This window comes from Phoenix dactylifera, chromosome 15 (genome assembly GCF_009389715.1).
Source record: "Phoenix dactylifera cultivar Barhee BC4 chromosome 15, palm_55x_up_171113_PBpolish2nd_filt_p, whole genome shotgun sequence".
Taxonomy (NCBI): Eukaryota; Viridiplantae; Streptophyta; class Magnoliopsida; order Arecales; family Arecaceae; genus Phoenix; species Phoenix dactylifera.
Window position 1 is genome coordinate 8,523,792 of NC_052406.1, and position 12,527 is coordinate 8,536,318.

A 12,527-nucleotide genomic window follows, 5' to 3' on the forward strand; every position below is an offset into this window, starting at 1 on the left:
AGTTGCTCGAGTAGTTTTTTAAGTCAAGCTTGAATAGCAAAATACTCGATTTGAAGGCTCACAAGCCTAAACAAATATATTTATTTTTAATAAATATTATATTTTATTGATAATATATATTATTGATCTAATATTTTAAAATACAATATTGTGCTTTATTTTATTGTAATTATATTTTTAATTATAACTAAGGCACGAATTCGAGCTTGAACTCGAGCTCGAATATAGCTCGGTTGATATTCGAATTGAGAAGAATCGATTTCAAGTATTGCTTTCTTTTTTTTTTTATTGAGTCGAGTTCGAACTTGGATATTAAAGCTAGATCAATTTCAAATCAAGTTTTAAGCTCAAGCATCTTGAAATGAGTCGAGCTTGAGCCTCTAGCTACTCGACTCAGCTCGGATCGATTGCACTCCCAGCGCCCACGCTGCAGAATGATGGTTCAATTTCAAACTTTGTGAAATTTGAAATATCCTATGGCTCTTTTGCACCTAAGTACCTTCAAATGTCATGCAACATGTCTAAACACTAACCTAAGAGGGGGACTTGAAATTTAAGGTATATGCAGCAAAACTTGTATGACCAAGGTAAATGCTATAAGAAACATTTGTTCGTGTCTAAGGGATTAGAGCATAATACGAAGATCTTGACATATTAGGGTTTCAGTTCTATTCATTTCCAACCTTTATTTCATGCCCTCTAGTAAAGAGGCTTATTCTTATCACTTAATTATCATTGTTGCTTACAAATCTGGAGTTGTTAGTAGTTGATTATTGGCGAATCTTCAAGTATGTGAATTTCTTAAGTAATTTGCATTAGGAAAATCTTTCCCCTGTTTGTTGAAAAACAAAAGAAAATAATAATAAAGTTCAAAATAAAGCGACTCCACCTAGCAATTCATTTAAAACATCAGGCATACATGGGGTCCCCATGGTAGCACTATGCTTGTCATAATCAATGCCATCATCTCAGCAAATTAAGAATTATCTGTTCTTTTTTTTATATATTAAAAAAAAAATGCTCCTGTCCCCCAGAGAATTTCAAGTTTATGTTAATCAGTTGACTAATTTTTTGTGATAAGAAGAGGATGGAGGAGCATGAAAATTGATGATGAAGATGCTGATGAGGATCTAATTGGTAATTTAATTGGTAGGCTAGCCTAGTGTTCTTTCATATCATAGAGAAGCTCCTAAGATAACTAAAAACAAACGGCAGAATTCATGCTTCTCCGTATTAATAACCGGACGACTCCCAACAACCAAATGGGTAAGAGCATGGTGTTAACCTTTCAATAGCCTCTAACCCAATGTAAGTACAGCACTGTAGAACTTGATAAATCATTTTAAGGTTTTTTCTGTTTTCTTTTTATATTTTTATAAGAGATGGAAGGAGATCCAATTGCAATATAATTACCAAGATCCACATTTTAGGATGAAACTATTCAAGAACCGGACCCAGAACCTCAAACTGTGTAGTAGTGGTCCGAGTTCACCACTTTTAAAGCAATTTAGAGAGTATTTTCTTAACAAAACTTTTGGAAACTAAATTTGAATACAATAATATAAAACAGGAACATGGAGCTGCACGTTGATAACGTAGAGCTTGCCATTTCATAATTCAAAATATCAAACTTTTGAGAAAGTGATTTGTTTAAAAGTTTACGACGATGTGTGTAATGCAAGGAGATAGCCTCGTACAGGGCTTTGAAACTACAACACAAATAGCTTGATGGACATACCCTCCGAAGTCTTAAGTTATATGGTAGAGGAAATGGTTGAGATTCAAATTTAACTCATTTAACTTGTTTCGACCAGATGTGAATCAGAATAGATTATCTGTTAATAAGATAGTCATATTTAAATTTAGATTTTTGACCCTTTTAACTAATAATAGGTTGATTTTGGATTAACAAATTTTTGATCTATTCCTTATCCGACTCGATCCGACTTGCTTGCCATCCCTAATTAGAAATTAAGAAGGCTATATGAAAAATTTTATTTCGAACCATTGACTTTGATCATTCATAGGCAGGCTCACACTATTCATCGATGCATTTAAGATTCTATCTAGTCCACATACAAGGGAGCTGATAGCTCGAGAATGTTCTTTTTTTCTCTCCATGATTAAGAATAACTCAAGAATGTTGAATACTAGTCAATGTTGCTTATTATCACATGTGCATGTGCCTTTATTTTTCTTCTTTTTATTGAACAATATGAATGGGTCCTTTAACCTGATGTAGACCCACGAGATACAAGGCCAATGGAGAAGCATCACATCCAATAGCAACCTTTTCTTGCTTCGGTGTCGCAGTAATCAAACCAAACATGTAAAATTAGTAACAAGTACCCTCAGCAAAATAATATATAAAATTATATATATATAATTAAAATATCATAATATGCACCCTCAACAAAATAATATACAAAATTGAAAATCACTCAACTAAAATAAAAAACGATAGTAGAAGGGTGTCACCCCTTACTTCGCGGCATCCGAACTATGATTAGTGGCGGCGTAGCGTGTCATGCCAAACATATATTTAGAGAAACTAACGTGGCTGCAAACTAGATGGTCTCATATTTGGTCAATCACTCTGAAGATGTCTTATGAATTGAAAAAAAATAATTACTTAAGGATGTTCATGATTTGCTGCCTTTTGATTTTTTTTTTTTTTATTGGTATATCTGCACTAGCACTGTATGGTGCATTCAGCTTAGCAAAATAAATAATTAAAAATAGATGCACGCTTAACATTTTTTTTCCAAAAAGCAAAAAAAACAAAAAACAAAAACAAAAACAAAAAATCAACGTCTATCCGTATAGTTTTGTCTTCATGAGGAGCTCCGTTTTAGATAAAGATTCCACGGAGGGACAACGGAATACAATAACGTCCAAATCACGCACGTGACTCCGGTGCTCCAGCACGTGCGTCGCCATCGTCGCCCCCAGCGGCCGGTCCAAGAGCAATCCCATGAACTAAATCCACCGCGATAGATCCTGAGATCCACTCGATCGATCATAGGATTGATTTAAAGAAGAGAGAGAGCGCGCGCGCGTGGCCAAAGAGATATAAAATGATCGGGTTTCGTGCAATGAGAGCAGCAGTAGCAGTCATGGATCGAATCGACAAAAGCAAGAAAAAGAGGAAGAAGGGAAAAAAAGCCCAGAAAAATCCAATCCGCTTCGATTCTTTTAAGATTTTCCTATAAAAATCCCACCTTCTCCCTTTTTTTTTCCAAAAAAAATCTTCTGTGGTGAAGTACAGGATAAGCGTCGTGGAAGAGTATAATAACATGGTGTTATGTTAACACGTTATTGTCACAGGCTCTCTCCGAATCTTCTGGTCTCTAGTTATACCGTTCTTTTATAATTTTTTTTTTTTTTGTGGGGGCGTGGGGGGTGTTGGTGCTTAGATTCTGGTCTCTCACTCCTTTTTGGATTCGGTTTTTTCTTTCCAGTTTCGCCAATTGACGGATTTTTTCTTTTTTTCACTCTAAAATCTCATCTTATTTTTCTTGCTTTCTTTTGTTTTGGTTTGACTCCACGCGTAGTCCATCGGGTTCGTTCGCGAGATTTAATGATGATGGTATTAGGTTCATCCCCCAATTCGGGTCGCTTGCCTTCCTCTCCTTAGGATTATTATTATGATTATTGTTTTTTCTTTGTTTTTATGTGCGATTTTAAGGCGAGATCGCGCGGTGCTAGGGTTTGTTCTCCCTTCTGTGTTTACTTTACTCTTCGTCGCCCCTTTGCCCTCTTTTTGGCCTGTCTTTTTCTTCTCGGAGCTCCGGAGGGGTTTCTTCGCGTAAATTGCCTTGTTTTCTCGCCGGGGGCGTCGATTTCCGGTTGCTTTCTCGCGATTGGAAGGGGTTTTGAGGCGTTGCGCGGAAATATTGGATATTTGTGAGGGATATTGATCTTTCGAGGTATTTTCTTGGGGTTCGGGCTCTGGATTTAGGGCCGGTGGGGGGGGGGGGGGGGAGTGGAGGTGGGGAGGTTTTGGTTTGAGAGGAAGATGAGATAGTTGTGTTTGTGGGTTCTCCTTCATCTTCGCTGTGGCATGCATGAAAGATGTTTCAAGCTCAGAGTTTTTCGAAACCGGGCTGTAGGCTTATTGCAGTGTTGTGCGGGAAGTTCGCCGAGAGGCCACGGGAGGAGCTGAAGCATCGGCCTTTGTATCCTTTCCCCGAGCTTGTGTCGTCCGGGCGCCTGGAGGTCAGTGTTTTCTTTATGAATTCGAGACTGGATTTTCTTAGCGAAATGTTACTGCATTCATAATCTGGGACTAGGTGGGATTCGCTTTGGTCTGGTTTTAAGTGGTTTTCCTGTTTAAATGCAGGTTCACACCCTTGTTAACCCAACACTAGATAAAATCAGGGATGTGCAGAAGTCATTGGATCCAAATATTTTGTACTTTCAAGGGGAGCAGCTTGAGAATGAAGAAGAAATTGGCTCTCTTGTCTGGGGAACTGTCGATGTGTCGGAACCCCAAATATTTAGCTCCCTTATTGGTCCATCATTACCTACAATAGTAAGCTATTCTACGATTCTGAAATTATTACATTGTTTGGTATTATATTATGTATTTAGTTGAGATTGTAGCTTACATGCTGTTCTTTTTTATGGTTTTGTGAAACTAATTGGAACATAATGTGTGTATATTACAAAATTTGTGCTATAGATACTGTTAGGAGCATGAACTGCACAATTCAATTCATGGTGATGTTCGTTTTTGTGTTCTGATGTGCATGGTCGATAAATCTACTCTCAACCTATACCATTACTAGTTTGATTTTGGCCGAGTGTGGGAAGTGGGACTGCGAATGGTTCCACTGTGTTGCAATTTGGTTAACTGGAACTCCTGACATATCATTTGTTTCTCTTACCTTCTTGGTTTCAAAGTAAGAAAGATCCTAGAGCTAGCACTTAGATGTTTACCCAGAAATGTAGGTCGTCAGGAAGCCATATTTAAATCATTGCTAATCTTCGTTATTTCTATTAGTATGATATACATGAGACAGTTTTAATGTGAAATGAGTATGACTATCATGGTTTGCAGTGTGTAGGATACATCATCAATCAAATGTTATTATCTGTACTGAGCTGATACTTTGTTCGAGCTTTCTACAAATTGATCAGTGGCATTAGCTCTGTTTTTTGTTATGAGGATGTTGAGGTTTATTTCTGACCTTTTCTTCTTTAAAAAGAATAATTAGAAACTGAAAATGGAAAGCCTATTAGGTCAGTGACAAGCTGAAAATTTACCTGGTGTTTTGTGGTGTAACTATTTTGTAGCTGCAAAGAACTCTTGCATTTTTCTTGCCATGCTCCACTTGGAGAACACCTGAAATTCATTTGGTTATTTTTGTCTTTATATTGTTGTTATTCCTGAATTCCAAATCACTTGTTGATGAAATTCCAAAGACTTCAAAGAGAAAAGTTGTTATAAGAATCATTCTAATGCCCTCTACGTGATTCAAGTTATCAGGATTACCATTTGAGGGAGGAAATATACTTTTTTTAGTCACATTGGATACTATTATATGCTGATTCGTAGGGGTATATGTATGTGTTTTTGACATTTAATGTAGAACCTATAAAAAAGGAAGAACTGAATGTTTACTTCGGTGAAATACTTGCACATGAAACAACATAATTGTGTATTAGACATATATATATTGATTTTTTTAATTCAAACATTTATTTTTCAAATTAATTTCCCTTATTTCTTCAAGGAAGCATCACAAGGTTCTATGTGAGAAATGCTATATTTTATTTCTTGACCTTGTGGCTAGGCTTTTGCTAACCGTTGTGGAGAAGTCTAATCATTACATTAAGCAGTTCAACAAACCCCTTTTGCTCTGAGAGATGCTGAAATGTTAAACAAACTTTTTTCATTTGGTATGCGTTAGATTTGGTTGTACTCTGAGACTGGACATGGTCAATTTTCTTGATCTCTGCAAAACACATTTAACCATTCTCATTGCTGGCGTTTTATATTTCTGTAGTCATTTCTTCTCTTTTTGTTGATAATAAGATTGTAATTTTTCTTGCTACTTATTTTAGTGGTTCAGGTGATCTAAAACTCTCTCTTCATTGTCATTTTTGCTCCAAACCCAACATGGGCACATATACTGCTTCTAGATATACTGCATATATAATAATTGAATATATGGGCATTTATTATGATTTGTGCAGAATCTTGTTTCCGCCTTTTATGTCTGACACAATGAGATGTGGTCGCAGGTTTATCTGGAGGTCCCCAATGGTGAAAAAATTGCACAAGTACTCCATTCTAAGGTGATAGCTGAGAAATACCAATGTGCCTTACTTTGTCACTGCATTCTATTGTTTGTCCCTAATATATTTGAATTGGTGGCATTTTAGAATTAGGAACTGAGATCATGAAAGTTTTGTTATTTTAAGTATGATGAACTTTTCCTCATTAGAAACCACCTCTCTTCGACCTGCATTAAGCAGGTATCCACTGTCAAAGAACTTATTACCTGGCCACTGATTGTTAGTGGTCATGCAAGCCGCAACATTACCCTGCTATTGCATGTTAGGGGTGTGCATACTGAGGGCGAGAAGATTAGTCTCCTTTTCGCAGATATATGCAACATTTGTATGTGGCGCTGTTATTCATCTAAAGATCTAAAAAATTCACATTTATATTGATTTTGTGGACTCTCATTTTTTCCTGGCATTCCGTTGTCTGGTTACTTTGTTAAATATTTTTGTGAACTACTATTTAAGCTGCCCGATATTCACTTTCATGTTCCGTTTTGCATGTGGCTTGAGACATGTAGGTGGTGAAATAACACCCTTTAATGATTTCAGGCTTGATCTGGATGTGTTTGAGTTTCTTTTACAAATGTGAATAACAACCCTATTTTGAGTGTTCCTGGGTTCATCCTTACTTGTAGTTCTTAAACTGAAAGAAATGTTGAATGGAGGTATTTTCTTTGTCAGGGAATTCCATATGTGATATATTGGAAGAATGCATTTTCATCTTATGCAGCTTCTCACTTTCGCCAAGCATTGCTATCTGTTGTGCAGAGGTATATTTTTAGCTTCCCTTGCTCCATGACAGGTGAAATTTACAGCAGCTTCATGATTTTCTGTTTTCCTTTTGCAGTTCATGCTGCCATACATGGGATGCATTTCAACTTGCACATGCATCTTTTCGGCTATATTGTGTACGAAACAACTATGTTTTGCCAGCTGACAGCCAAAAAGTTAGTGGGAAACCTGGGCCCCATCTACTAGGAGATGCTCCTAAGATTAATATATCTCCTCCGGATAAATTTGTGGGTGAAGAAGAAGAGGAAGAAGAAAGCTCATGGGATACTCTACCTGCTATAAAAATATATGATGACAATGTAGATATAAGGTTTCTTGTTTGTGGATTACCATGCACGTTGGTAAGTTTGAGCTCTTATTTGTCAACTCTAGGGCTTTCTTGCATGCTGATTTGTAGATTTAATGCTAAGTGTGTAACATTTTATCTTCTCCTTTTCCAGGACGCTTGTCTGTTGGGTTCCTTGGAAGATGGCCTTAATGCCCTCTTGAACATTGAAGTAAGTATAATGATGCAATAGTTATTTACCTTATTAATCTGGTTAAGCTGAAATTCATCTGATGATAGATCCAAGTTATTCTTGGATTCCTAGGATGGCACTAGTATTCTTCAGTGTGAAAAAAACACAATACTCAGGCAAGCTATGAGTGAATGCCCATGCAGTGGCAGAATCCAGTTGGTGTCCATTAACAGTCTTTCCTCTATCTTGTATACAGATTTGTCACTTTTATATAAGAGAGGAAATTAATAAACATTAAATACAAGGTTTTAGGAGAAAAAGGGATGCATATGACAATACAAATTAAAGAGTGACAAATTGGCAGAAATGTAGAGGGGAGGCAGTTTTTAAGAATTAATTATTTGTTGTCTGTTAAGGGGCATGTGATTTCAGTCTTTCATTGTCAGCTTGGTCTCATCAGTGACTGACAAAGTTAGTTTAGTCTACTGTTTGTGTCAACAAACTGCATTAAATTAGTGCAACTAATTATCTCTTAATTTATGCATGGTAATGATCAGAAGGATTCTAATAGAGTCGGATTTATGCAAAAAATAGGACTTCAGCAAATCAGCAACCTTTTACATTTTGTTGGATGCAACACATGCTTATGTTCTAATTGGTTTAATGTATATATGGTAGGGTTATTTTCATGACAATGCATGTCATTAATGTTCTTGCTCCCTATACATGGGAACCATGTTTAGACAAGGATTTAAGTGCCTTGTGTTGACTGGTGGCTAGCATGGCATGTGTCATGCTGTGTTGAAACAAAGGGAGCGGGAAAAAAGAGGACCTTTTGGCTTGGTGCCAGTTGTACCTAGACATCTCGACTCATATACCCTGTGATGTGCAGCGTACTGTGGCACACATGCATTCACAGTTTCCGGCAAGAGACTGGCACAAACTGGCACTTAAAATCTTTCTTCTTCAAATAAATGGATTCTAAGAAATTTGCATTAATGCATGTCAAGTTCTAATGGAATAAAGATGATTTCTTGTTTCAATTTCTTGGAAATTGTTTCAGTTGCTCCTCTGTTTCTTCCTTATATGCTTTAAGAATTAGCAACTTATTGTTGCTCCTAACACTTTCTTGCTGCTGGTTCAGATTCGTGGGAGCAAACTTCATAATCGAGTCAGGTATATTGTGCAAACTAAATTTACCAGTTTTTTCACCAATCAACCAGTTATATGCTTGAGTTATGTGTTGTAGAAGTCTTTCAGTGATTATTGGCAGTAATTTGAATTTTATATATATATATATATATATATATATATATGATTTTTTACAATTATGTTTGCATTTCCATGACAAATCATTTTATTAAAATGCCTGACAGTGCTGCACCTCCTCCTCTTCAAGCTGGGACATTTTCTCGTGGAGTTGTGACAATGAGATGTGATCTCACAACTTGTAGTTCGGCTCATATCTCACTCTTAGTGTCTGGTAGTGCGCAAACATGTTTCGATGATCAGGTACAAGCTGCAACTGCTTTCTTTGCTCATTGAGTTGTTAAACTTCAATGATTATCGAGCCATTTTCTTTTAACATGCAGCTGTTGGAAAGGCACATAAAACATGAACTCATTGAGCAGAGTCAGCAAGTTCGTGCTCTTCCAAATTGCAAGGAAAGCAAGCCTTCTTTGTCTGAACCTCTGAACTCTGTTTCTATAGCTTGTGGGGCTCCTGTTTTTGAAGTATGGATAAAGGTTCCGTCTTGGGCTGCTCAGGTTGGTTTCTTGCTGACCGGACTTCTTATAAATTGATGCTTTGCATTCATCTGTAAAAAGTATGATGATTCTATAGTAAATTAGATGTGGCCTTTACTTGAAATGGAAATTTTTTATATACATGAATTTACTCAAAAAAATGTCAATAGCTGCAAATGAAAGCAAATATTTTAGTTAAGAATAAATATTCAAATCATGAATGCTTACCATGAATTGATGGTCCTAGTTGGCTGCTTTTTCTTTTTATACTGACACAGTGGCTTGATTATTGCATTTGTGGTGATGATATGATGCAGGTCCTGAGACAGGTTGCACCTGAAGTCTCTTATCGTATCTTGGTTACTCTTGGCATTGCAAGTATTCAGGGTATCTCAGTTGCTTCTTTTGAGAAGGAAGATGCAGATCGCCTTCTTTTCTTATGTGCAAAACAAAGGAAAGACTTGAGTTTACAAGATGGATTGCTTTCTAGTGTGCCTACCTGGTCTTCCTCTCTTATTAGAAAAAGGTCCAGACCAATTCCAGAAACAGAACCTATGATCTGTAGCAATACCTTGAGTGAGAATGGAGCAACTTTACTGGAAGATGATCAGGATGTCAAGGAAGAGGCAGTGTTGGTAAAAGGGACTCACTTGTCCTCCATGCCTGTTAAGCGGAGATTGAGGGTTGCTGCAATGAGGCCAATTCCTCGCTCTCGACAGCACAAAATGCTGCCTTTTTTGGGAGTTCCTGAAACTAATGTGAATGATGTAGGTCAGGCAAAGCCTCATCTGCCAATTTTACCTTCTGTAAAGCATAATATTGTCCCTCCTGCTCCATCAACACACAGGAAATCCATGTCAAGTTCCTTCCACGCTCAGCAGATAATTTCTTTAAATCCTCTGCCAATGAAAAAACACGGATGTAACAGAAGCCCAATTCCAGTTTGCTCCGAAGTATGTTCTCGAATCTTGTTGCTCTCTAAAAGAGCTTGCATATCCCTGCTTAACCTTTGTTTTTTGCTTTTGTGTTATAGGAAGAATTTTTAAAGGATGTCATGCAGTTTCTTATCCTTAGGGGACACAGTCGGCTTGTTCCCCAAGGAGGAATATCTGAGTTTCCTGACGCCATACTTAATGCAAAGCGCCTTGACCTTTTCAATTTGTATAGAGAGGTTTGCTTTTGTTGTCACATGCATATACAATATGTAATTCTGCTTCGTATCTACAGCTTACATGGCTTGATTTTGGCAATCATTTATTTCCTTTCTGTAAATCTTAAATAGTAACAATGCATATGCATCACTTGGTACAGGTGGTTTCAAGAGGAGGTTTTTATGTTGGGAATGGCATAAACTGGAAAGGTCAAGTTTTTTCAAAGATGCGCAACCATACGGTTTCCAATAGAATGACCGTGAGTGTTTTACTTTCCTATCCACTTCTTTTGTACATATTGCTATTAATTGTCTGAATCGTTCATGGTATTGAGTTTGGGTATTTTATATATTATGTATCACGGCTTTTCTCTTAATTGTGATTTTGCTATAAATTATGTGATTAAAAATATTATGGAAGCATCAGCGAGCCTTTTCTCAGCGGAAATGCTTGCAGACTAAGCATGCTTCGTGTTATCATTTGTTCAGAAAGTGTTCTTCATTTACTAATATAATGATCATAGTTGAGCTTTATAACTTATGCCTCTCAAACAATGATGTGGGTGGTTGAAATTGGTTGACACCCTGAAATTCGAGACATGCATAACAGAGATTTGTTGCACTCAAGAACTGAGGTCATGACCACCAGTTGTTTTGGATTCCAGGGTGTTGGGAATACTTTAAAAAGACACTATGAAACTTACCTGTTGGAGTATGAACTAGCACATGATGATGTGGATGGAGAGTGCTGCTTGCTGTGTCGCAGGTTAGTAGGAATTAACCCTTTTTTTTGGTTATGTTCTTTCTATCCTCAAAACTAATACTGACATGGGATGTGCTGAGTTATTTACAGTAGTGCTCCTGGTGATTGGGTCAACTGTGGCTTATGTGGTGAATGGGCCCACTTTGGTTGCGATAGACGACAGGGTCTTGGTGCTTTCAAGGTTCGATCTTTTATCAAGTTTGCTTTAGTGTTTCATATCATGCTTCCGAGCTTTTCTGTTAAAATATAACACATTCTCTCTGCACATTTCCCTAGTGTCATTAAGTTCCGTTGCTTGCCAGATTGCTGCTATGTAATATTGTTCTTTTAATTCCAGTAATGCTTGCATTCTGTGTGCCAAAATTGAGATAGTAGCATCGATGGTACCTCATGCATCACACCAGCTTTTTTCATCATGTATGCATTAGGGAAATTATATTTTTGCTTTTGTAGAACAGCACTTGTTTAGCATGACCTAAAGTGAATATTTTACCTTTAGATCTATTCCATTTTAAACTCTTCTTTACAGGTTCTGACTTGGAACTTCAAATTCTCACTAGTTGTGTGGTGTGATGGCAGGACTATGCAAAGACAGACGGGTTGGAATATATTTGCCCTCACTGCAGTTTTACAAATTTTAAGAGAAAATCGCAGAAAGTGGCAAATGGGTTTCCAAATACATCCTCGGTTCCACGACACATGTAATCTTTTTCTTTTACTTCCCCACTCTCAGCATAAGAGAAGAGCCCCCCAGTTTGTGAAGGGGTTGTAATTTCTATAATCCCCATTGCTGTTTCACTAATGCTAGTCTAGGCTGATATTTTAGATAGCTCTTGAACAACTACTACACAATAGTGATAGAAGGAAATGTTTAGAACTTGATTTTTCTTAATTTGTTCTCTTTTTGTTTCTTTCTCCTATGCATCTTGGAAATATTGTGAATGATCTTTTTGTCTATTTTCTTTATTATTTTACTTTTTTTCTTTTCTCCTATCCTGTTCGAAAGATCTCGAGATGTTTTTTGTAACCTTTCTTTCAAGTGGGTTTAATGAGCTCTCTGAGGGTTTTCTACATTAAGTGTAAGGAACCCTGGCAGAGAATTAGAGCCGAGGAAGGAAAACAAATATAAGAAAAGGGAAAAATCGATGCCATGGTTTAAACGAAAGAAGTATGCGAGCAAATCATCGGCAATCATCGCAGCATAAACATTGTGGAGGCATCACATTAATCCGAAGGTCATCAAGAATCCAATCAGGGTTTTAAATAATGTGTTATCCCGTTATAGTGTGCAACCCCAACCCCCACCAAACCGAATGGAGCACTTC

The 12,527-nt window shown here is 37.1% G+C and overlaps 1 protein-coding gene across 1 annotated transcript; it reads left to right on the plus strand.

Moving 5' to 3' along the window:
• Positions 1 to 3,979: 3,979 nt before the first annotated feature.
• On the plus strand, positions 3,980 to 12,147 carry LOC103714827 (AT-rich interactive domain-containing protein 4-like). The gene is made up of 15 exons (XM_008802252.4): positions 3,980 to 4,218; positions 4,343 to 4,534; positions 6,250 to 6,303; positions 6,976 to 7,064; positions 7,142 to 7,427; positions 7,527 to 7,583; positions 8,689 to 8,720; positions 8,921 to 9,056; positions 9,137 to 9,310; positions 9,607 to 10,242; positions 10,323 to 10,460; positions 10,601 to 10,699; positions 11,105 to 11,205; positions 11,293 to 11,383; positions 11,782 to 12,147. The coding sequence occupies exons 1-15, from the start codon at positions 4,075 to 4,077 to the stop codon at positions 11,905 to 11,907; spliced, it is 2,355 nt and encodes a 784-aa protein (XP_008800474.1). The 5' UTR covers positions 3,980 to 4,074; the 3' UTR covers positions 11,908 to 12,147.
• Positions 12,148 to 12,527: the final 380 nt, after the last annotated feature.